The 25,210-nt window shown below is 38.8% G+C and overlaps 1 protein-coding gene across 1 annotated transcript in view; it reads left to right on the top strand.

Moving 5' to 3' along the window:
- mast4 (microtubule associated serine/threonine kinase family member 4) overlaps positions 1-25,210 on the top strand; it is a 103,983-nt gene that overhangs the window by 63,264 nt on the left and 15,509 nt on the right. Inside the window, 17 exon segments of the mRNA XM_025908613.1 lie at positions 9,856-9,944; positions 12,543-12,612; positions 12,865-12,885; positions 13,935-14,013; positions 15,161-15,315; positions 15,414-15,489; positions 15,573-15,782; positions 15,924-16,025; positions 16,708-16,840; positions 18,014-18,075; positions 18,196-18,287; positions 18,470-18,678; positions 18,768-18,906; positions 21,148-21,280; positions 21,362-21,527; positions 24,098-24,199; positions 24,825-24,947. Of these exon segments, the coding sequence (XP_025764398.1) occupies positions 9,856-9,944; positions 12,543-12,612; positions 12,865-12,885; positions 13,935-14,013; positions 15,161-15,315; positions 15,414-15,489; positions 15,573-15,782; positions 15,924-16,025; positions 16,708-16,840; positions 18,014-18,075; positions 18,196-18,287; positions 18,470-18,678; positions 18,768-18,906; positions 21,148-21,280; positions 21,362-21,527; positions 24,098-24,199; positions 24,825-24,947 (1,961 nt within the window).

The raw sequence follows: 25,210 nt of genomic DNA, 5'->3' as shown, positions 1-25,210 counted from the left end.
GTGGTGATCTTACAGGAGCATTACATAGCAACACATTGTACCATCATAATGTATATCAATATATATATGTCAATCAATATATATCAACTGTTTTTGTTGGTTTGTTTGTTTAAACTTTTTGCCATTTCATATTTAGATGGACAGTGGTGACCAGCCTTAGTGCTGATTAAAATGTGATTTAAGGTGATTTAAGGAGAAATTAAAGCTTTCATTTACTGACATTTAATAGGAGATGTATAAATTTAAAGGCTGCACACCAGTGTCTAAATGCGATATTATCTGGCAAGAGTTGCAAAGTCTGTCTTTGAAAATTAGTCCCAGTAATAGTTGAGCCATGTTCAACTTCTTTGCCTGACAACATAGAGTTGTTTGCCAGAGCTCTGAGTCAGCAACACTGCTGCGTCAACACTGGCTTCAAATCCTTGAGGGCACTGGGGCTTTTCACGCAGTGCTAAAGATGGTGAATCCGGCCTTAAAAGACATTGACACCATGGTCTGAAAACTGCAGAGTATTTGCTCTGTAAGAGATATGAAGATTTAGACTATATGGTCTAATATAGTAAAATCAGAGATATTTCTGGTTGAACTGTTAACCCACATGCATCTGCACTTAATAACATTTTCTGAAAAAGTTTTTCTTTTTGGTTTAAAGTTACCCTATGGAGTAATTTACCGCCAGCTAATATGGTCACCATTGGATTAACAGAGGTCAACATACAGGCAATTCATATGAGTCAAAATGTTCTGACTCCTCTAAGTCCTCAGTTTCAGCCTGGCTTATTCTTAGTCTTGGCTTTTCATGTTCTCAGAGATGGTGACATGCCAAATACAGTGATCTTACAGTGCGCGCTTCTCTTACCTGCTGTTCAAATGTTGCTTTGACAAGGGGCAGCCAATCAAAAGAATTCTAAAATGACTAATTTTAGCCATTGGATGAACTGACGGGCTTACCCAAGGACTCGCTTTAACATAAACAAAGATAGTTTCCATGTCAGTTTTAAACTGAATAATTCAGTGCTATTCTAGAAAGAGTGAAATGATAGTTATAAATATATGGACCTAGAAATGAGCACAATAGGTTCACTTTAATAGCTTTGATCCTTTCTTTTAAGAGCTACTAGAAAAAGAGGCACAGCAACCCTGATTTTTCTACTTGTGATGTCAGCACAAGCAGTGACCTCCCTATTCATGCTGCTCTATGCAAGTTTGACTTTGAACCATCTGAACTGCCATTTCTAATGTGGAACACAGAAACAGAGCAGGGCCATAATTAGAGTGAAGGTTGTCACGCTGGCCTGTAGGGAGAAGGACTGAGCCACTCTGACAGAATACACACACAAACTCAGGTTTTACACGGACAAAAATGACTTCTGATGATGACACAGTCACCAAAGATTGTGCATGTAAAGTAGCAGTGGTTAGGTGCCAGTCTTTGTCGGTTTTGCATTCCATCTCTCTTCCTTAGCTTTTGAATCCCTTCCAGACAGCATACTTGGCAAGTTATTAGACTCATTGCTCATTGCTTCCTGATGGTCTTCAGGTCTGACCTGGAACTTCCTCAGTGAGGATTGCAGCCCGTCTTTGAACTGCTTTGTTGTCCTGGTTGAAGAATGATATACTATCTTAATCTCACTGGCTGTAGAAAGATTTTTATAGTTAGAAATCTAGGTGTAATAATGCTTTACATAACTGAAATAAATAAATAACTAAACAAATATATAAATAATTAAACAAATAACTTACGCTCTTATTGAATGTACAATATTTTTGAGACATTTATTCAAGTGTCAACTCTGTTGTATCAGCAAAAACAAACATGTCCTCTTTGATTAAAAGTAACTTGCATTTTAATAATCTTCTTTGTGTGCTTGTGCTCACATGAGGTTCACAGCTGTTTCTATCTTTTTTACAACTTGAAGCTCAGATGAGAAAACACAAATGTTTTTATGTTGGATTGTGAAAGTGCCATCTTCAGTATACTGACTGTAAAGTGTGCATGTGATTGTGGGACTCTTATCGTTGCTCTGGAGCTGTAAAGAGTTTTCAGGGCTGAACTCTGCTCTTCCCGGTGTAGAATTATCACTGAATAAAACTACTTTGGGAGAAGCTTTTAATGGTTCCTCTTGTTTGAGATATTGTTTTGTTTGGAGACCTGACAGCTACTTCAGAGAATTTGCCTGCATGCTTTGCACGTTACAGGCTGCTGTGATCAGCTGACCTGAACTCTCACACATATGCGCAGCACTCAGAAGTTACATTCATCACTAAACTGACGGAGCGAGCATGTGAATTCCCAAGTTTAACTCTGAGATATTGTTTTTTTTGCTCGCCTGAAACGTCAGACTTGTAAAGCTTGCCATTGTTTTTGATTCATATTTTTTTTTAACATTGTAAAGTTTGATGATTTCCCAGTATGCATTGTGTTTAGCTACTTATCTTTTTACAGAGTAAAAAAAATGAGTCATAGATCAAAGGTGATGGAGTTAAGGTGAAGCTCCAATAAATGAATGAGGTAAGACTGTCTATGGAGCGAAGAATTTATGCAATAGCAGAAGAATCCATTGAGAAGCACAGCGTTTCAATTTCAAATAGGTCCTGCTTAATACTGACCCACCAGACTTTTGGAGGGGTGCCAGTTTGTGAACGTAGCGAATGCCCAGCAGCATCTGCTGATGATGCATTACCCCTCTGTCTCACAACCCCCCTTCACAGGATGTGAAGTGGTAGATGCCTGTTACATGATATGAAGCATGTTGAGCGCAGGGAGCACGGTGAGTGTTTGGGATACGGAACGCAGTTGCAGTGAGATGGGAAAACACAAAGTCAGCTGGTATTAGATGTCATATCCCTGCAACAGTCGAGGCTGTCGGCACCTGACCTGGATCACACACTGTTTGCCGTTCAGGATCCTCCCTGGATTACTTTTTGTTTGAGGACAGAGGAGGACAACGTGTCCTCCCTGCTTGTGTGTTTATGCCGCAGCTGCCTGCAGATGTGCCTGTGCAGAGGAAGTTTGGACCTAAGGAGAGTACTTGTCAAGACTGCTCCAGAGGTCACCACCTCTTAAACTCTGATAGCCATCGGTTCTGCTCATCAAGTCTTCAGAAGCCTCCTTTACATCTCCCTCTTTGGCATGATTTGGACACAATGTCGGATTCTAGTTTGTGGACAGTTCTGTCCAACTTTAACATGCCACATTTCTTCAGCGGAGCTCGCCTGCGTCGGTCCCAAAGGTAACATCCAAAAGAGATTGAAGAAACTTGCTACTTTTTTTTTGTCCTGTGTTGCTTTTTAGTCAGGGTCCTTCAAATAATGTAGTCAGGCTCAGATATGTGTCTTCACGGAGCAAAAAGTTTTATTTTCTACCAAACGGATTTACATGCAGTTTCTGGAGCTTTGAGTGGCAGCAGGGACCGTGTTTACAGTAGGTCACCTGACCTGGTGTATGAGGCCAACATGAATAAGAAGCTGGGTGTTCCCGTCTTGCCTGTTGTGCGTTATTTGCTTTGTGCAGTTGAATGTGTTGTTGAGGTAGTCTCAGGTTTCCCACATGGATCATTCCTATTAATTTACAGCGAGAATGTGACAATGGGGATTATTGTTTAATTGTTTGTTGTTGATCTTGTTTCAGTATGTGTCCATTGCCAATAAAATCTATTTTATTCTGACAAATTTTATAAAGTCCAGCTCCAGAAGACACGCTTTGATGTCATTTATTAGTTGACATGTTAAAGACTGACTGAATTAAAAATGTTTTGCTGGTTTATGGGATTTGGTGTGTGTAGACACTGGTTTATAGCTAAGCCACTTGATCCCTTTTTTCCCCCCTCACATACAGTATGACATGGCTACAGTACTGGTGAAGCTCATATACTGAAATTTATTTTTAATCCATGTCCTGACCTATTTTGCAGTGCAGAATAGCTTAACATGAGAGACTGGCAGTTTTTTTTGGACATCTTGCATTAGTTCATAAATGTGTTTGTCTGTTTTTTTTTTTTTCTTTTTTCCCCCCACTGTTCATGACAAGTTACCCATTTTTTCACAAATATTATTAAATAATTAATTTAATGTAGATATTAAGATCTTTATATACCAGTGAATCTTTGACCTGAGATTAGCTGGAATGGATTTCCATTTATATATTTTTTTCATTACTTATAGAATTGGTAATGAGGAAAAAAGGGAAGGAGGATACTGTAAAGTAAGCCGTTTTCTGTAATATTTAATTTATGCCAAATTGACATTAGGTACAAAGTAAAATATGTCATAAACCAAATGTGAAAATATATATTAAAAAAAGAAAGCTGCAGATACAACTGGGAGTAGTTTAAAGGAAACAGCTGCCTTCAAAAATGAGCAGCTAGGCTTTTTACCCAAGCAGCAAGTATTTAAATACTATTAATAGAGTGGTGTGTGTCGTATGTCTGACTTTGAATTTGGGTTTGTCAGCACAGAGTTGCAATTTGTGTGTCATTGCGCTTTGTCAGCTCACCTGACAGTTGTGACAGGGGAGCCAAACTCGCGGAAGTAAAAAAGATTAAACATGGCTTTTTGTTGACATGGGTCAGGATCAGACTTTTCAGATTTATCTGGAATCGAAGCAAATCAAAGGGCTTTATCTATTTTTGCCTCTTCCTGTGTCCCGAATAAGTAAGCAAGCTGAATTCTAAGAAATTGCTTCTGACAGATTGAAACTACTGTGTTTGAGTAATGTAGGTTACTGTAAAATGAGTCTTAAAAGTAAGGTAAAAATAAAATGAGCTCTGCTGTGAATTCATTTTATGAGCACCCTCAGAAAGTATTTTTAGTGGTTTAAAAGAGAAATTTGTAGTAGTGCTTGTGCGTAATCCAACAATGGTTTGCTGATCCGGACAAGTTTGCATAATACCGAGACTTTTCAAATACTTATGGATCCATTCCAGGAATCTCACACATCTGCAGTACAGCATAAATACTGGCCTACTTTCTCACTATCATCTTTGCCCAGGGCTTCTTTATCCCCCCCTTTAAAGCTTCACTATACCAACATGATTTCCCCCCCTCACTGTGGCCACAGAGGGGCCTCTACTAAAGCTCAGCTTAACATCAAATGTGATGAAGATAAACTGCATACCGTCGGAAACTGTGGAAGTCTTTTTGTGAAGTAATCCAGGAGCAGTTGTTTAAATCTCTCAATGAGTGGCAGTCAGCTCTGTAATAGGAGTCATGAAGGTACAAACACTGGGGTGGGCAGCGTGAAGGTGAAACAACAAGAAGCTTGATTGGGCGGCAGTGTGGCATTCACTTGGCTGAATGCTCATAGAGGGTATAAATAGATGTCGTTAAATTTGATCCTCTACAAGAACCTGTGTACTAGATATTATTCACTCATTCCCCATCATGATCAATGATTAATGGAACATGTCCACAGTCATGATTCGCTCTAGAAACCAGAGTAAACAAGGATGACTGGGATTTCAGTCAAAATCGGATTTCCCTTCTGATGTAGGGAGATAAACTTGGATTTTTGAGTGCCAGTGGGGTAGCAGCATAACTACAAGAAGCTACAAGCAGCTTATGATGCTACACTGCTTTGTTTCCTGTTTTTTGTCAGAGCAGGTGTTTCCTGGGCTTTAAAAGGTTTAGAAGAAAGCTAGCCAAAGGGCATTCAAAATTGTCAGTACATCGGATCTGACTTTGGTTCATATTCTCCTCCATATGTTTAAAATAATTTCCCCGGTTTCATAGAGGGGTCGCTTTAATTGAATGTGTTTTCCGCTGTGATAGAAAACTATCACATTTGGAACATCTGTGTTTTATGAGGCATATAATATTGAAGTTTAAATAAATTACGTATACATCTGTGCTTTATTTGATATCCAAAAGGGGGAAAAAAATGAACATTTGCAGCACTATTTTGAACAACTTCCTGTGAGGTTGCTGCCTGCCCCTGCATCTGTGATCTCAGCTTTGATGCTACTCTGCTAAATGTGCTAACAGTGCTGAAAGTATTGTAAACAACAGGATAGGAGCCACTTAGCTCGAGGAAGAAAAAAACAGGAAAAAAACCAAACCAAAACAGAAACCACTTTTATGACACATCATTCCATACCAGCACAACATATGAATAGACATCAAAACTATGATGGCTGTTATATTCAGGTAAAAACGGCTGCCTGTGGACTTTCTGTGGTGTACTTGTGGTGACACTAAAATGTAAAATTGTATCCAAGCACGTGAGTGAGCCAGCATATTAATGTAACTATGTAGCTGACTGTTTTACTGAAAATATGTTAACATTGTAATAACAATGTCTTGCCAGGTCTGGTTAATTCAACTGGCAATGAAGTCGGTGCTACAATGTAGCAAAATGTTGGTTAATGTGGCTACACCAGCATTATTAAGATAGAAATACTGTAGCCAAAACTGCCACGATTTTAATTGAAATAAATGAATATTATTGACTTAGATTGTGACTATAACAGATGGCTTTAAAAAGACTGACCTTTTGTGCACCAATCTTACTGCGATACACCCACCGGTACAACTGAAGGTTCTTATCTACATCTGATACTATGATGTCATCATATTTCTTACCAGCCACCTACCGACAATGACCTTTGTACCTTTTATGCACCTTGATAAAAGCAACATATTATTTTAACATGGCATCTAATTTGTGCCCATAAACTTTGAATATATCAGGCATAAGCCAGATGTTGTTTGTTAACCACCGAGCAGGACCTGAGCATTGCAGAAGACACATAAAAATTAGTTATTTTTAAGTATATCAGTTTGAGTGCTCGAAATGTTTATTTTTTTTAAAGGAAGAAGGCTCCTGTGTGTTCTTTCTGTACTTTTTCTTTCAGTTTCTTAAGTCTGCCCAAAGTTCATCTGGGAAAATCATGTCCCATCAAGTCCCACTACTTCATTTAGCACTGAGCCTCTTTAAAGAAATGTAAAATTAGGTGGAAGATATTGTAGCAACCTCAGGAGGCATCTGCAAAGTGAGCACAAAGAAGATTAATGGGACTGTAAATGTTGGAATTAATTTAGTGGTGATGTGTTGTGTTTATTGTAGTTGTACAGTTATATTACAATTTCTGTGGATGTGTGGCGTAGTTTCCAGTGTTTGCTTGACTGACAGCATTGTTTAGATAGCAGTAACTAACATTTGGACTGCAGTTAATCACCTGCAGTCTGTCTGCTTCTTCAGTAGCCGTTAAGTGTTGAGTACAGAAGCATTCCCATAACCATGTGGATTGGTTTTACAGATCTACAGTGCTTTGATACGTTAATAAGTCATTTATGCAGATTTTTGTAGGAACTTTAAAGTACATGGTAACGGTAATGGTATAATGGTAACCAAGCAGCTGTGAGAACCTGTTAGTGAAGACTAAATGACAGTTTAGTGTTGGTAAATCTATCTCCCAGTACTATAATTTAACTATTACAGCATTGCTCTCAAGTCGTAGTGGGGTTTTGTAATTGTCACTTTTTGGGCTGCAAAAATCACTCACACTTAAAAAAACACACATTCCAGTACAGGAGTATGTTGCTGCTGGGCAGCATTCTAAGCCCAGCATACATTTTGTTACAAGGTATAAACATGGCTGTTTTTATCATCCTTAGCAGTGTTTATGAAATCTTGTCTTTTGAGAGGACAGAGCATTGACAGCTTATACCACCACATCAGCTGTGATAAAAGTTTCCTGTTTCTCTTTACTGTTGCCGCTGTGACATTGAGAGCTCTGCAGTGGCACCTCTTTGAGTGGGTCTGCAGCGGTGTTAACATAATCATGAGGGACGCCTGCTCACGCTGCACCACGCCATTGCAATTTGATCAATCTGTGCATTCACTGCAGCACACAGGATGACACTCTGACTTTTCTCTGTAGCTCCAACATGTATGGCTGTTTCCTCTATTACTGCAGTAAAGTACTTCACAACATTTCCATCCAGTTGTGTTATTTCTCCCTCAGAACATTTTCTCTCCTTCAGTAATGAAAAAAATGAAGGAGAAATGTGTTTGTGGTGTTTGTAGGAAAATATGAAATAACATTTGAAAATTCAGTTGGAAATGGTTCACATCTCTGAGGAGGTTATGTAACAGGGTGTCATTGAGTGTCTGACCTTGAAGTGAATTCATGTTCTTCAGGCATTATGTGTTTCCACTGACAGCCTCTAATTTGAAATTATAAACCCAGCACGAACTTCATTGAACAGTGAAGGTACTTTTATACTGAAATATTTCATTTTTTCCCTCAAGGTTAAAAACTGCCCTTCCTTTGAGTCACATGGTATTGGTCACAGTGGCTCCTCATGAGTCATAGTCCTGTATTAAATTGACCAACAAATATGGAAATATTATGAAGGCCGTGCAAAGAACCTGCTTTTTGGTGACTGAAAGATGATTTTGTTGTTGATGATGTCTCTTATTTTAATGGCTGTTGGCTCGAGGACTGTAGCCTCCCTGTGGAGTATATTATGTTGAGGGCAAGCTTTGGCTTTGTAATTGATCTACACAGCAAATGCATTTATTTTTGAATAACTTGAATGGATGTGTAGATTGATAGTAAAGTCAGACCTTTGGTGTCTGCAGGTACACTTTCAAACCAGTTTTAAGAATATTTTTTTCAAAAATACAGGTGACATTTAGGATTTGTATACCATCTACATATCCCTTCAGACCTGGATCGACTTCTTCATGTTTCGAACTGAGAAAATGTTTTCCAGAACAAAACTGATCAGTATCAGTGATGATAAATGCCACGGGATAACAGAGACACTGCTGGCATAAATATAATTTGAGAAGATGAAGATGCAAATAAAAGACAGAATCTCGTGAGAACTGAATACGTAACTATGAAATTATTTAGGTACATGTTTTTTTTGTTTTTGTTTTTTTAAACAAACAAACAAAATCCGAAAGGTGGCAATACAGCTCCAACCGTACAGAAATGTTGGCCAGACGCTTATAAACAAAAACCGAGGCACTTATGTTCAACGTTGCAAGAAAGAATTTTTATTTTCCATTTTTACATGTAGATGCTGACCTGTCTGAGCTAACTATTCTTGGCTGCTCTTCATATTTATACTTAACAAATCAAAATTTCAAAGCTTCAAGCTGTGGGGTTTGCCTTCTTAGCTGGCAAAGAATTGATTGTAATTGCTATTAGATTGCTGCTTTTAGTCAAGCATTTCAAAATATTTAGTAACAGGTCAATATTACAATTCAGTGTTCAGTTATTCACTTGCTGGATTCTGCAAGTGTGTATGTCTGCAGTAAGTTTGCTTCAGAATCAGTGTAATGCAGCTAACGTGCAGCCTACATCATCTCTGTGTCTCTCGGCTGTCCTCAGCTAAATTCCAAACAATTAGAGTTAATTATAAGTAGTTATCTTAGATATTTACTCACTTTCAGCCCCTTGTTGGCAAATCTAACTGGAAGTTCAAAATCAGAGTCAACACACTGACCTCTCATTAAATAAACACTTCATGTTGTGTTTCACAAAGCTTTCTTCTCATGTCAGTGTCCAAGATGGTGTGATGAAAGGCTCTTTGTGTAGTATCAGGTAAATAGTGCATCTCATATTGATTGAATAATCTTAGCACAATATTCATGCTGAAGTCCATGTATTAGTCGAGCTAACAAACAAAAACAAAAGCGAGATGCTCGTGTCAGTGGTGAGGTCAGGATTTTGCTGATTACATTTCAAAACTACCTGCCTAAGGCTCTGAAGCATGCACTGTTATCTTTTAAATAACCCATAACCCTTTTTTATGTTATACCTCTATTTTCTGCTTCATGTGTCTTGTCAGTTTTATAGCCATGATTTTTTTCCTGACTAATATGGCTCTGTGGTTTCACAGTTGCAGAACGAGCAACAGAAAAAGCCTGATAGGAAGTGGCCAGTCTTCAGGTTTACCACGACCCCATTCCCCTCTCTCATCTCTCACAGGTAAATGCATGTCCAGCACATCTCCTAATGTGTGAATGCTGTGGAAGGGCCCCATTGTTGGAAACATATGCACTGGGTGCATAGAGGAGGAGCCATTAATACAATATGTTCTCCAACAGGAATGCAGTCTATTGTGTAATGCACAAAAAAAGGTTGAAGAACAACACAGGAAAGTTCACAGTACAGTCTTTGCACCAACAGATAATCTGTATCCACTGGATGCACTTTCTGGTACCCTCATACAGAAAAATCTGGTTAATCAGCACTGCTAACTGACTCTAAACCAAGATGAAGAACTTTACTTTAAAAAAAAAAAGAAATTAAACACTGAAAAATACAGATTTTTATGTTGTGCGCTTTATTGTCTGCGTCAGGTCTGTCCTGTCATGTTCGGGTAACAGTTTAACAGAACAGCGGCAAATTAAATGCAGTGATTATTTTGTGTGAGGAAGTGGTGGCCTGCAGAGAGGAAATGCAGAGGATTGTGGGGGGGGTGGCAGCCCTCATTTACCATAGGGCGTTTTATTTCCTGCCATTGGTCAGGAAAAACAGAGTCTCAGTGTTTGGTCTGTATTTCAAGCTTACGAGAAAGCCCAGGCTCTAAAGATGGATTCAGACCCAGAAAGCACCTGTGTTCCTGCTAATGAAAGTATCCAGCTTTGGGATTACTTAACACTGTGGCTCAGACGTAATATTAGTTCAAAAGGTAAGAAAAACCCTAACCCTTTTCAGTGCTGTCAGATAGCTAAGTGCATTGACATATATGCTGGTTATGTTAAATAATAAGATGGGTTTCTACAGAAATGTAATATTTTTCTATTTAGTGAAGTGTAGGAGAACAAATTTTTGTTCATGATCATGAATTTGTTCATAAAAGAAAGAAACCAGACCATATTTTGTTACTTTTGGAGAATATTAATAAAAAAAAGACAGGTATACTTTAAGAGGCTATCATCTTGGAAGGAGCTGTGATTAAACACTTAAATATGTAACATTCATGGCTTACTATTATTCAGTGGCTCCATCGTTGTTCCTCGACAGGGAAAAGGCCCGTGTGTGTCAGCACAGGAGGTGGTCGCATTGTGTTTAATTAGCTAGTTAGTCCCTCTCTTTGTGAAGGATGTTATTATGTCTGATTAATACGACACCATGGCTTTGTTTCTACATTATGGGTGTAGAAACACAACTCCTTTCTTTAACATTATATAGATGATAAAAACAAGTAAGTCATGTGTATAATTTATAAATTAGTTTGTCTTTTTTTTCTAAAGCATGCAGACATTTATAGAGCCAGTGTAAAAAGGAAAAAGAACTTGTGCAGACGAGGACAAAGCTCTCTTCTAAAGGCAACATTAACTAAATTACATTTAATGAATTTAATAAGGGAGTGAAGGACTGCTATAGAATCTGAGGGGGGGAACAAAAGAGAATACATTTAGCCCATATATGCAGTTGCATACATTGAATAATGTTGTTTTTTTCAAATGTTTTCTAAAAGTTAGTAACAGTGTTGGAATTCTATATTCACAAAATTTCAGTTTGTCTAAAGCATTTTGTTAAACTCACTGAATTAGTTTTAATTCATTAAGCTCGGAGAACAATGCATTATTAATAGATGATGCAATGTTTTCTCTTTTATTTTTCATGTCAGCTCACAGTGTAAACATTTATAGATATTATATCCTTTGTTTAAAAAAATAAATAAATAAATAGATAAAATACATGACAAATGCAATGAACTCTGTAGTCCCATTTTATCCAGTATTATAACAAATACTGCGTTTACAGCCTCCAGCTCGACAGAGCAGACATGTTTTCAGTCATATAATCTCTTTTCTACCAACGTGGTGTGGAGTCATCTCGGTTAATTTCTTTTGAGAACTCTCCAACATTTGACAGATTTGTGTATGTGTTGATTTAGAGATGAAATGTTTAGTTTGGCTCTGCACATCAACAGGAGAAAATATCAACTTTTTAAAGAATCAACAGTTCAGCTTCTTAAATATGAAAATGTACTGTTTTTGTGGCTGTAACATGTGTCCTCAGAATTTTGAGTGTTGGAAAAATCAATAAAATTATCTGAACATTGATAGATATCAGGAAAGCAATGGTTGTTTGCAGCCTTAATCTATTTTCACTGAACTTTCTGTCATCCACCCAATTTCTGAACCGCTTATTGAACTCTTATTAAACTTATTGTGACGGGCGATATAGTTGTCATAGGGTAAGAGGCAGTGTATATCCTAGCCAGGTTACTGGTTCATAATGGGGCTTACACCGAGAGACAGATGGTTTCACATGACAAATTTAAAATTACCAGTTAACCCAATATGTATGTGTTTGGACTCTGGGAGGAAGCTTGAGTATCCAAAAGGAATCCAGAGACACACAGGGAGAACATCCAAACTCCAAACAAGACCTGATGCAACGATGCTGATGACTTAACTTTCCGTACAGTTTTGTGTATTACAATTCATTTTTATATTTTAAGGAATTCTCTTTCAAACATCCGTATTGTCTTGTTCATGTTTTTTGGCTCGCATTTCATTTTCCTCTATAAAAGCACTGTGTCCCCTTTTCTCTTTTTCCTCCTCGCAGGAACAAGCCCACAAGACAGTCCTAGAAACTTCTCTCCTAGTGCCTCTGCTCATTTCTCGTTTGCACGAAGGTAACCTGACCAATTATTTTTTTTCCCGTTGTAAACAAATCAGTAAGTAAAGCTCATCGTGAGACAGATGCAGATTCTTTAAAAACAGATGTGAAGTCATTGAGTCATTAAAGAAATCTTTTCTAAGCCAGCACATGTGTAAATATTCAGCTGCTTAGGTCTGTTTATACTTACAAATTCAGCATCAGGAACATTTATTTTATACCATTTGTCAACACGATATCATATAATTGTGTATTTCTGTATCCACAGTCATTGCCACAGAGCAGACAGGTAAACTCGTGTTAGGCTTCGATTTTCTGTGAAATATTCATTGCCCCACATCTGTCTGAAGTACACTTTATCATTCACATGTCCTTCATTAGTGTGCCTCACAGTAAAGGGGACACATTATGCTTTTACTTTAAGTCTAAGTGTCAGATATACATATTAAATAAGGCTAAAATTTGGCAAAGTAAACAAATGCAAAAAGAATCCTAGAGAGCCAAAAAGTCAGACCGAATGGTAGTTGTTTTTTCCTAGTTTGCAACCAGCTGTGTTTTCTCTCCCGAAACATTCTTTTGATTTGTCTTTATTTTTCCATATTTTTACAAATAGCCAGTGTTGCAAGGATGACGCTACAGTTGTTTGGCAACAGTGGAGTAACTTTTTACTTGCTGTGTAGCTTTTGGTATTTCTTAGCAGACGTTTTCCATCTCAGCTGGCTCGGGTACCAGGCTGATCTACTTGGTCTTAAATTGTTGTTAGGAGAAGAGAGAGAAGATGACACATGGTTCTAATTAATGTGGATCAGTTTTTTAATGTTTGCTGTCATGAGGATGAGGTGCTGCTCACAAGTATCAGGTGTTGGCCAGTGACAAGAAAGTGGACTTTCAAATTGGTCAACACAGGGGCTGCAGGCCAGGATGTATACGAGCAGTATAATTTACTTAAAACTGTAAATCATGCAGAGCTGAAATAAGTATAATATGTCCCCTTTAACTCTGAGCCTTTCTTGTACTTCATTTTAACCAATAGTTATAGTTCTATATTCATGAACTCTGTTTCTGTATTTTCTGCTTTTTTGTACAGTGTCAAGTTACTAATAGGATTATTTTTTTTTAACAAGAGAAAGCTGAACATTTATCTCCAAACTTACGATCATTGGAGATGTAGACGTTATCTTAAATGTTTAAACCCAGAATTTGTGTCTTCGAGATGAGCATGTTTGAAAAAGAACTTGTCTTTGTCCCAAGAGAAATTTGTCATACGTGCTGATGTATTTAAACCCATGTGTTTTCATTGATGGCGTGCATCTGTTTGTCATTGGTGTTGTGTTGCAGGACTGATGGTCGTCGCTGGTCATTGGCCTCCCTTCCCTCCTCTGGATATGGAACCAACACACCGAGCTCCACTGTCTCTGTAAGCATCGCCCACTCATTATGTCAGTGTAAATATTTCATAAACAGAATCACAGATATCTGTAACATAGAATTGAACCTAGAGCCAGACCCAGTTTAAATAGATTTTAAAAGATTCAAATGCTTAAAACAGTCAAAAAGCCGTTTCACCATTGCCTAATTTCTCGTTGCCTGTGTAAAACAGACAGGAGGCAATCCCCTGCAATTCCTAATGATAAAACATGATGGTGATGAGGGTAAATCACAAGAAAGAACAAAGTAAAACAGTTTTAGTAAGTTTTTCTCTGTCTTTACTCAAGTTTTTACATATGGCTCAGTGACAACATGTCTGAGCTGCATTTGGAGAGCCTTTATGGCACAACTGTCTAGTTTTTCTTACGTTTATAAGAGTATAAATGTTACACTGTTCCCATATGTCAGCATTATCCTGTACAGGAAGCTGAGCTTTGATTACTGTACAATACGTGTGTATACAATAACACTCATTTACAGGAATTACAATGTGCCGGGGGGACTGAAAATGACCCACACTAATGCTGTGTTTTTGTTTTGTGTGACGTTTGGTCACCTAGTGCTTTTCCTGCTATTCAGATGCTCTTTGGAAGGCAAACACATCGTTTCAGCAGATACAGCGTGTGTCAGCCTCTATTAGAAACAATAAGGCTTTTGGTATGCGCCGAGGGCTGGACTCAGATTTCCTCAGTACATTATAATCCACATGTTATTTTATTATTGCAGTTAGTGCTGAATAATTTGCGCATTATATGGCTCATTGTTTTAAAGGTTTACTTTTTCATTATGCGATTTATTAGAGCAGTATTGTTGACCATGGTGCACATGATTGTTGAGTATATTTACTTTAAAAAAACATGCGTACTTGCTTTCTTGACAGCAGTTAGTTCGATCTCATACACTCATATTTGTTGGTTATGCGCAGTCTTAACCTATCTTAGCATTTTCTCACTTCTTATAGTGGATAAGCTATAAGTATAGTTGCATATATAACACACAGATAGAAGATCTACAGAGGAAAAAAAATAAAAAACAACCACAAAGACAGTCCACTACAATAAGTTTTTTTTCCCCACTAAGGAAAATCTATTTTTCTTTTTCTTTTCATGTTGAATGTATATTTGTTTCATTTCCAGTCATCCTGTTCATCACAGGAGAAGCTGCATCAGCTGCCCTTCCAACCTACGCCTGATGAACTGCACTTCCTCTCCAAACACTTCTGCACTGAGAGTATCTCGGGGGATGAATGCCGCAGAGCGACGGCCATGCGACCCCGCTCACGCAGTCTCAGGTATTAATGTACTTCTACTAATATTTTCTCTCAGATGTACGTGGCATTGGTGGAACTGAACCAATGATTTTATTCAGAGGTTTTTTTTCTTTTTTCAGCCCTGGGAGATCTCCGTCCTGTTACGATCACGAAATTATTATGATGAATCACGTCTACAAGGAGCGGTTCCCTAAAGTGAGGACCCACAAGACCTTACAGTTCTGTTTGACCACAAATTATCTGCATTATCAAACTTGCTCTATCGCTTCTTTCTGCAGGCCACAGCTCAGATGGAGGAAAGGATTCAGGAGATCATCCGCAGCAACTCTCCTGAGACCGTCCTCCCCTTGGCAGATGGTGTGCTTGGCTTCGCCCATCACCAGATAATTGAACTGGCCCGCGACTGCCTGGAAAAGAGTCGGCTGGGACTTATCACCTCCAGCTACTTCTGCGAACTCACTGACAAGCTGGAGAGGCTTGTACAAGAGGTGAGAACATCTGCAGAAATCATGTAGATGTTTCCTCATGAAAGTTCAGCAATAAGACATGTTTAGGACTCTGGATTTTACTGTAACATTAGAGTTGCATTGCAAAACATTTTATTTTCTTCTCCTGTTGATGTTGTGTAGTCCACAGAGAGGTCAGAAAGCGAGGAGGTAAACTTCATCAGAGAGCTGGTAAAGAAGATCCTTATAGTGATAGCCCGACCTGCTCGGCTGCTGGAATGTCTGGTATGTTTATGGGCTTATTTTTTTTCTGCCTAAGTCAAAAACATGCTGACGGGTTGCTACATCTGGTTTCTTTGCCATTTAAGGTTATTTCAAATGACCCTGGCGTCAGCAGCTCAAATCTATCAGTCTAACTAATATTCTTTAAAAGTTCTATACATTTTCATTATTCAGGCAACACTTTCTGCCATTCATGTAAGTGTCTGTTGTATTACAGAATCAAAGAGAGGGTAAAGTGGCTCAAATCAGAATACAATTTAAAGCTGTTATGACTTGCTTCGGCCGAACAGTACCTACCTCATACCTGATGGCAAGCTGACAAACACAGAGCATTTAGCAGCTAAAGAAATATCTCAAAGGAGAAAGTAGAGACTACAGCCAGCCTAAAGAAAGTAAATTCTGGACTAACCTATACCTGGAGAACCCTTTCCCTTACATTATAATGTTGCTCAGGCTGCTTGAGAAACCTGTTTGCTTGTAAGTTTGCCATGGCAATCTAAAAAGTGAAAGTTCAACTTCTACTTCCTCTAAGCTGAAAATAAAGCGTAAATAAGTATGTTTTCCTTCGCTCAATAGAGCTCCTACTTGATCTCAAACTACAAGATCAGGAATTTGTTTACTGTTTACTTGTTTATTTAAAGTTGCTCGTAGCAGCATATAGGAAAGTGTTTTGCTGTCTTTTCAGGAGTTTGACCCAGAGGAATTTTACCACCTTCTGGAAGCTGCTGAAGGACACGCTAAAGAAGGCCAGGGCATCAAAACAGACATCCCTCGTTACATCATCAGCCAGCTGGGACTCACACGAGATCCTCTGGAAGGTACACGAAGGACTTCATCATCATCATCGTTATTCATAATACCTTTAATACATTTAAATGCAAATATAATAAATATATATCTATTAATAGAATATATCCTTTTATTATTATTATTATTGTTATTATATCAGGATAGCAAAGGAGCAAAGAGAGTACAGGATAATTTGTCAGGGTGAGGCTGTAAAGCAGGATTTGGCAGTTTGTTTTCCCAAGAGGCCAAATGAGAAACTGGGACTGTTGTGGAGGGCCACAACAATATGCTGAACACTGTTCTGCTCAAAATTCATTTCATCTCTTCACAAGGGCGCTTTGAGGTGACTGCTGTTGTGATTTGGCTCTGTATAAATAAAGCAGAATTGAATTAAATAAGCTTCTCGGTGCAGCCCTCCACAACAGTCCCTTTTTCATGGTTCCCTTTTGAAAATGAATGGCCCACTCCTGCTCTAAAGGAATGTTGGAACTGAATTGTGGAGGGAAGTTAAAGACAAAGATACTCTTGACTAATGTCCTGTACCGAACAGATCGTCTTTCTAATGACCCTCTGTCTCTCCAGACTCTGTAACCAGCAACATTCATTATGACTAATTAGAAAAGAATGGCCTCCCCACAGACCTTATACAGATCTACACAGGCGGGCTCATCAGCTAGTCTCTCCATTTATTTCCCCCGAGTGTCTCCCGTGTTTCGTTTGCCCAGCACCTCGTGTGCCGGAAGCAAACCTACGAGGAAGGACAGATGTTAAATAGTACTGAAAATGTGTTTACAAGCTCTCCAGGGACGAGACAAACAGCACACTTGGACTTTGCCATGGCTGCACAGACGAACATGCACCGAAAAAGATGCAAGGTGGTTTTTAATGAGCAGTTGTTCTGGGGTGGTGATTTTCAAAATGATCGTAAGACGTGCATTTGTGTTGCCAGTTTTGATTTCCGCCTCATTTGTCCTCAATTCTGCTTACATTGAAGTCAGCACCTCAAACCTAATAGGTGAATAAAAGCTGAAGTCTGCTGTTTTTGTTTTGTTTAAAAGGCCTGATTTCATTTAGGCTGCCTTTGTTTCAGTAACTGCAATTGAGAACTTGTGTGTCGGTTTCTCATGAAGTTAGATTCATAGTTTTGTCACATCAAACCTGCTGCAGCTTTGCTTCTGATTATTTCTCCGTTTCTTTTCTAGAAATTGCTCAGCTGACCAGCAGTGACAGCGGAATTGCAGAAACTCCAGAAACAGATGACTCTGTAAGTGCTTAGATATTGATTACATTATTGATCTAGTTCATCTTTACTGCAGGCGAAGCAGTGAAATCCAGATTTTATCTTTTTGATTTGTTTTAGCGTTTATCTCGCTCTCGTCCTCAGTCTCAGAGTTTCAGCACGGCCTTGCGGTCCCGGCGGAAACCCTGTGAGCTGGACTTTGAAATGATAAAACTCATCAGCAACGGTGCCTATGGGTAAGGACGTCTCATTTCTCTATCGGACGATCTAATCTCTGCTGATAGATGGTTGGTTACAGGCTGTTTGTTTCTTCTTTGCTTCACAGTTGACAAAAACACATTGTGATCAAACCACACTTATTGTTGCAGTTTTTCTTCTATTCTTTGCGCAGCTCATAGGTAAACTTTTTGTTCCACAGAGCTGTTTATCTGGTGCGGCACAAGGAAACTAAGCAGAGGTTTGCCATGAAAAAGATCAACAAGCAGAATCTGATGTTAAGGAATCAGATACAGCAGGCCTTTGTGGAGAGGGATATCCTCACCTTTGCTGAAAACCCTTTTGTTGTGTCCATGTACTGCTCCTTTGAAACACGGAGGCACCTGTGCATGGTTATGGAATATGTTGAAGGTCAGCACTCTATTTTATTATAAGTGCATAGTGTGACCGCTGAAAGCAGTCTACTTTGAACAATGTCTTCTTTGTGTTGTTCTTTACAGGAGGAGACTGTGCCACCCTGCTGAAGAACATGGGTCCCCTACCTGTGGACATGGCCAGGATGTACTTTGCAGAGACAGTACTGGCTTTGGAGTATCTACACAACTATGGCATTGTTCACAGGGACCTCAAACCTGACAAGTGAGCTGTAAACAATATTTGTACATAAATGCTGGCACTCAGAGAATTATTTTATTTTCAGGCTTTTGTTTTTCTTGCTTTTCTGTCAGGCATCTTTGCCATTTAAAAAACAAAACAAAAAACCTGTACAGTAACTCGATCAACACCAAATAGCAGACTCACAGTGTTAGTCAGGAGCTTTTGAATGTAGCTAACAATTAAACTGAAGTTGGTGATGCATCTGTACTGTAGTTAAAAGACATTGTGACCTATTGTTTTGAGCAATGGCTGTTGATACAGTTATTTGCACACCTAGCTGTAATATTTGTCAGATACCTGCATTAAAATGCTCCAAAAGGTATCAATAGCACAAATATGTGCGAGACCTGACCAGAGAAGTTCACGATTCAGATTAGCAGACAAGAGAAGACAGCTTGCTGCCAAAGTCACCTGTGTCAGCAAGGTGACAGTATAAAAATAAGTAGACATCGTTTCTAGGTCTGAAAAATGAAACCCACCCTGAAATGTCCTACACCATCATTATTTTTAATATCCACCAGGGGGCAACACCTGTGGGGTTATCCAGTTTTGTAAAAGTCAAGAGGCACGCGGCGTTGGGTTCTTTGGCTATGTGACCACAGTAAACATGTTTCTGTTGAGTTTATAGGTTCATTTCCAGGTTTAAGATCACATTGAATAGGACACCAAGTCCATTTTGTAAATTATGGGGATTCTAAGAGTCAGAAAGGAGGATTATGTAGGATTTACTCAGTGGCTAATGACTTTGAGACTCTGAGCGCGCAGTTACACAATCAGATCTGACCATCATTCTTTACATCCATTTAAAAAAACAAACAAAAAAAAGGCAAGATGGCAGCGGAGAAAACTCAGTTCGACGTCCCATAATGGGACTTCAGTGAGGGACATCGCAATGGCTGCACAAACCCTGCATACTGTTTAATGCAACAACCATTCAGTCAAGTTGCCAGTGCTCCTGATAATGCAGACTGTGAGTCTGATCAAAATTTAAACAGTTTTTTTTTTTTTTTTGTCAACGAGGAAATCTGCTATAGGAAGGAAAACATTTTTATACCGAGGTGTAAACATGTTTATTTCTACTATAAAGTCAGGGGTTTTTTTTAACATGGAGGCGTGGACATTGGCTCGCTGTGAGAGTCTTCTTCAACCCCAGGGGTACAACTCAGTGCTGAAGAGAGCAGAAAGTCAGTAAATACTGGATTAATGAATCAGTTGACCAAGGGAAGCCATATTTAAGTGCAATTAAATAACTGTACTTAAGGGCTGTGCGATATGACCAAAATCTCACATCCCGATATAAGACATTTCTCATCATGAAAATAGTGCTTTTTCTGTAAATTCTGTGAATCTCGGCCAGCTCGACTTGTGTGAAGTGTTTTCAGCCGGGCGTCCGTGTACCTGGAGTCGAGTGTTTTGACAGATGCATGAAACTGCTGCGGGAAAAAGCCTGTTCTAACGTTTGAGTCTAAGGTTTATTTTTTAGCACCTGGCGGCTCTTTTGCTTCTCATCCGTAAACTCGCTCCATACTCTTTCTCGTGATTCTTGTGTTGGTGGTAGAAGAGGTTTGCCGTGTTTGAGTCTGAGGTGGGGACCGGTTTCCTCCATAATTTGCATAGTACAGTTTTCTGGTCCTTGTCAGACTTTTCATAACCAAACCATGTTCATGCTACAGAGGTAGCCCCTCGTTTAGGTATAAGGTCCTCGATTTGTTTTGACTGGTCCTTCTGTTTGGAACTACCTGGTTGTGCCTCATTTTCACTGGCTATGCTGGTATTCTCTGTGTCCTGATGAAAAAATATTGCCGTAAACAGTATATTTTGCGACACCACGAAACAAACGATAATGTATAATTTGAAACAACAGATGTTTTCATATCATCATGCGATATATTTCGTCACATTGCACAGCCCTGTACTTCATAATATTTCTAAAAATAATAGAAATGTCTTCTTTTCTTACCTTAGCCACCTTTGTGTTTGTTCAGTAACATTAAAGATTGAACTGAGCAATTTTAATTTTTGTATTTACACATATTGGCATGGAAACAGCAGATTTCTTTTGTAAAAAGGAAGAAAAATGGCTGCCTCTGTCAGTGTCATGCTTTAAGTTTTGGGTTGTTTTTCCCTTCATAAAAACAACATTGTAAAGAAAATCATAGAACAACTGACTGCATTTATCATTTTATTATAATTAAACTTTGTCCAACTTGGTTTTTCTTTTAGTCTGCTGGTGACCTCAATGGGGCACATTAAGCTGACAGATTTTGGCCTTTCCAAAGTCGGGCTGATGAACATGACCACCAACCTGTACGAGGGACACATAGAGAAGGATGCCAGGGAGTTCTCTGATAAGCAGGTAAATGTTGTTGAGCTCTACAGATGTACGCTTTCTCAAAGCTCACCATATTTAGAATCCTTTTTGTTTTCTGCTGTATAGGTATGCGGCACCCCAGAGTATATCGCTCCAGAGGTGATCCTGAGACAAGGCTATGGAAAGCCAGTGGACTGGTGGGCTATGGGCATCATCCTGTATGAGTTTCTTGTGGGCTGTGTGCCTTTTTTTGGAGACACACCGGAGGAGCTGTTCGGACAGGTCATCAGCGGTCAGTGTTAACAACATCCACTTTTCATTTTGATAGTTAAAGCAAATCTTAGACTTAGATTAAATAGTTACTGAGATACCTCAGTCGTGCTCAAAATATTTCAATTTACATACCTGAAAACAGCAACTGTCAAAATGAGATACCTGTGTAATAATTAGCCATTGGCAATCAGACACTCTCCAGGTGGTATCACGTGATGGATCAAAATCTGATGGTACTTTTCTGCATTCTCGATTCCATCAATTATGACAATGTCCCCAACACCACAGCCCCAAACCATGACAGCGCCTCCACCATGCACTCTGCTGACCTCCTCTGTACATACTGATGATGATTGGAACCCTTTCTACATGTTTCCCTTCCTTATGAATAACGTCTTGACAGCCATCTATTAGATGTAGGTCCAGTCTTTGCTGGATGTCTTTCCTATTTCTTAAGGACTTGACTTTCAGACAAAAGATTCAAGGACACACTGCCCACCGTGCCTGAAATTTACCAGTTTTTGGCTCTCTGGAAATCATCTTGCTGGTGAAAAAATATTATTTTATGCCCGTCAAACTGTTATCTGTAATCTGTTTAAGTGTTAAAAACACTCTCCTGAAAATCGTCAGGCGTCTGAGCTGAAAATGAGTGAAAAAGCAGCCAATATCCAAAGAAACACTTAACTACACTTAAAGACAGTTACAATAAAGTCTGTTTCTTTGGAAGCAAAATACAGAGAAATAAGGGGTGGCTTAAGTTTTTTATTACACAGTACTGTGTTCCAGCGTCCTAAAAAATACAGTTTATTTATTTTCTTATTTGTTTATGTAAGTTTATTAAATACCTAAAATGTTACAAGACATGTTTTCTGCTCATGAAGGCGATTAAAGGTGAAACTTTATCACATGGCATTTAGATGCTATCCTGCACATCCGGGGAATTCCCAGGCTAGATCAAATATGAATTAAACATTCATATAGTGACGACATGGAATGAGTTGTGTATAATATCCAATTTTTTGAAGACCGAGATTTCCCTGAAGGCTAGCAGCAAACAGATGGCAGTAAGTGGCTTTAGCTCGCTTTAGTTCCCAAATAAAATTTTATTATTGTGATTTATACTTTGTCACTTTATTCCTTCATAGTGTCATTGTGACAGAGCAGAGAAAATCTTCTTGAAAAACACGAGCTTTCAGCTTGTCAGCAGCGTGTGGCATGTTGGATAACAGCTTCTGTCTGTGCCATGGAAATGAGTGGCGTGCAATGACTGATTTGGTATACTCGTAAACAAACTGTACCAATGTTCTGTGTGTGACTGTTAATTAGAGAGCCCTGAATACACTGAAACCATGCCACGATGGCCTGCGGCTGCACATACATATTCATAGCTTACACCCAAATTTCATTAGAATGGGGTACAGAGAGAACATAGCAGACAATCAGCATGAAGCACACAGCTCTGCTCTGTTCGCTGCTAGTTTATGCTTGTTTTCGCTAAAAGTCAGATTTTTCAGACTTTTAGTGACTAAAAAGTCAGATTTTTTACAGTTATTATCATTTAACATTACACAAAATAGAGCTTTGATTTGTTAGAGCTCATTTCAAAATACCTTTGAGAACAAAGTGGTTTAGTATTAGCTTAAAGTAGTTCTTAGGATTTTTCAAACTATAAAATCCTAAAGACACACATTTATTGAGATAATACCTGATTAATGAATCAGAAAGCTTTTAATTAAAAAAAATGTTAATATAAAATATCAGAAGTTATGATACGATTGATACAATTGCAGCTATAACTCATTTCCAATCACCAAACAAGGGTGGGGAATGAATTTTCACAATGGGTCACGTGAGACTCTGGGACTTTAATGTAGGGCAGCTGTCTTCAACATTCCCAGTGTCTCATGTGTATAGTGCTATGAAAAAATGTTTTTTTGGTTTGTTTGTTTTTTGTGTATTTTTCATAATTACATGCTTTAGGTCAACACATTTTTATATTAGGAAAAAAAGACTAAATAGAAAATGCAATTTTTAAATAATTATTTTATTCATTAAGGGAGAGAAAAACTATCCAAAAGTAAAAGTTACCATTCAGGTACTTTATTCACATCGGTCCAAATAGGTGTGGATAGTTTTTCATTTATGAATAATAAATGTATCAAATCTATATGAACCATAAAATTAGACTTACCTGTTATATTACAACAAACTAATTAAGCAGTAGTTCCTTTTTTTGTTTTAAATGTATTTTTACTACTACTGTAGCATTTTTTCCACAGTTGGTTCACAGAAGAAAAAAGATATTTTCTGTGAATTTGTGAAAACTTGAACTTGAGCGGTGAACAACCAGAAATTCCTCTGTGATTTTACACGTTTGTAGTTTTACTGGACTGACCCACTTAAGTTCAAAGTGGCCTGTATGAGGCCCAGGATGTAACATGAGTTTGACATCCCTGCCCAAGTGTATTGTTAGAAAGCCGTTTGAGGCATTACCTGACTAGATGACATCCAGTTTTAGTGTCAGTGAAATAAAATCTATAAGGTGTTGGTACGTAAAGTCATTCTATAACACTGTTTGTACGTTTCTAGATGAGATCAACTGGCCAGATGGGGATGAGGCTCCACCTCCTGACGCTCAGGAGCTCATCACCTTGCTGCTGCGACAGAATCCCCTGGAAAGGCTGGGCACAGGTACAAACACAAAGAGTGAAGACCTTCTCATATGTGGAGCAGTCAGGGACTGGGTGAGAACTAGGCATGCACAACAGGCCACTATAAATCCTCATGTGCTACCTCAGCATAGCTCATTATTCCAAGTCACTGGGGAAGAAATTGAGGTCATCCACCAGCGGAGCAGTTTATCCTGTGGCCTACTCACCTCTTCCTCCTGATCAATTGCAATTATTTCCCACCAGTCCATGAATCTAGCTTCATGCACAATCAGGGACTTTGAGTGTGTAGATCTGCAGACTGTGACCAAGTGACCATGACCCTGGACAAAGGCCTTTAATCAGTGCAATGCACACAACCAGCTTGGTCTGGAGACATCCGGATCTACTTATGCATCTAGATCTCCCCTCACCGGGCTGCCATTCACAAAGTCTCCTGCTATTTCACTAAAGGTCACAGGCAGGAAATTGTTCTGCATAATTTATGGTCATGATAGCGATTTGTCCTGTAGCCACTAGGGAAAAGAGAAACACACCGTAAGCATTTCTTCTGTTCCTGTGTTTGAACCATTCAGTGTCCAGTGATTTGTGCGTGTGCTTTCTCCACAAGCAATTTTCACATTGTTCCATATTTATCCGACCTGCAGGTGGAGCGGCCGAAGTGAAGCAGCATCAGTTTTTTCACAACCTAGACTGGAACGGCCTGTTGAGACAGAAGGCCGAATTCATCCCTCAGCTGGAGTCCGAGGATGACACGAGTTACTTCGACAGTAAGTTATCAAGCGGCCTCATAAAAACACTCATTCTTTGTGATTGATAACTGATAGCTGATTGTTCATTCATGTTTGGAGTGTAAACAGGATCTAGTAGCAGCTAATTTTAATTCTTTTTCATGCGATTTCAACAACATACAGTGGTGGAAATGATTATTTGATCGCATGCTGGATTTGTAAATTTGCTCACTTCCAATGAAATGAACAGTCTCTATTTTTATGGTAATTTCATTTTAATGGGGAGAGAGAGAATCATCAAC

This window comes from Oreochromis niloticus, linkage group LG7 (assembly GCF_001858045.2).
Source record: "Oreochromis niloticus isolate F11D_XX linkage group LG7, O_niloticus_UMD_NMBU, whole genome shotgun sequence".
Classification (NCBI taxonomy): Eukaryota; Metazoa; Chordata; class Actinopteri; order Cichliformes; family Cichlidae; genus Oreochromis; species Oreochromis niloticus.
This window is presented reverse-complemented; position numbering and strand designations above follow the sequence as displayed.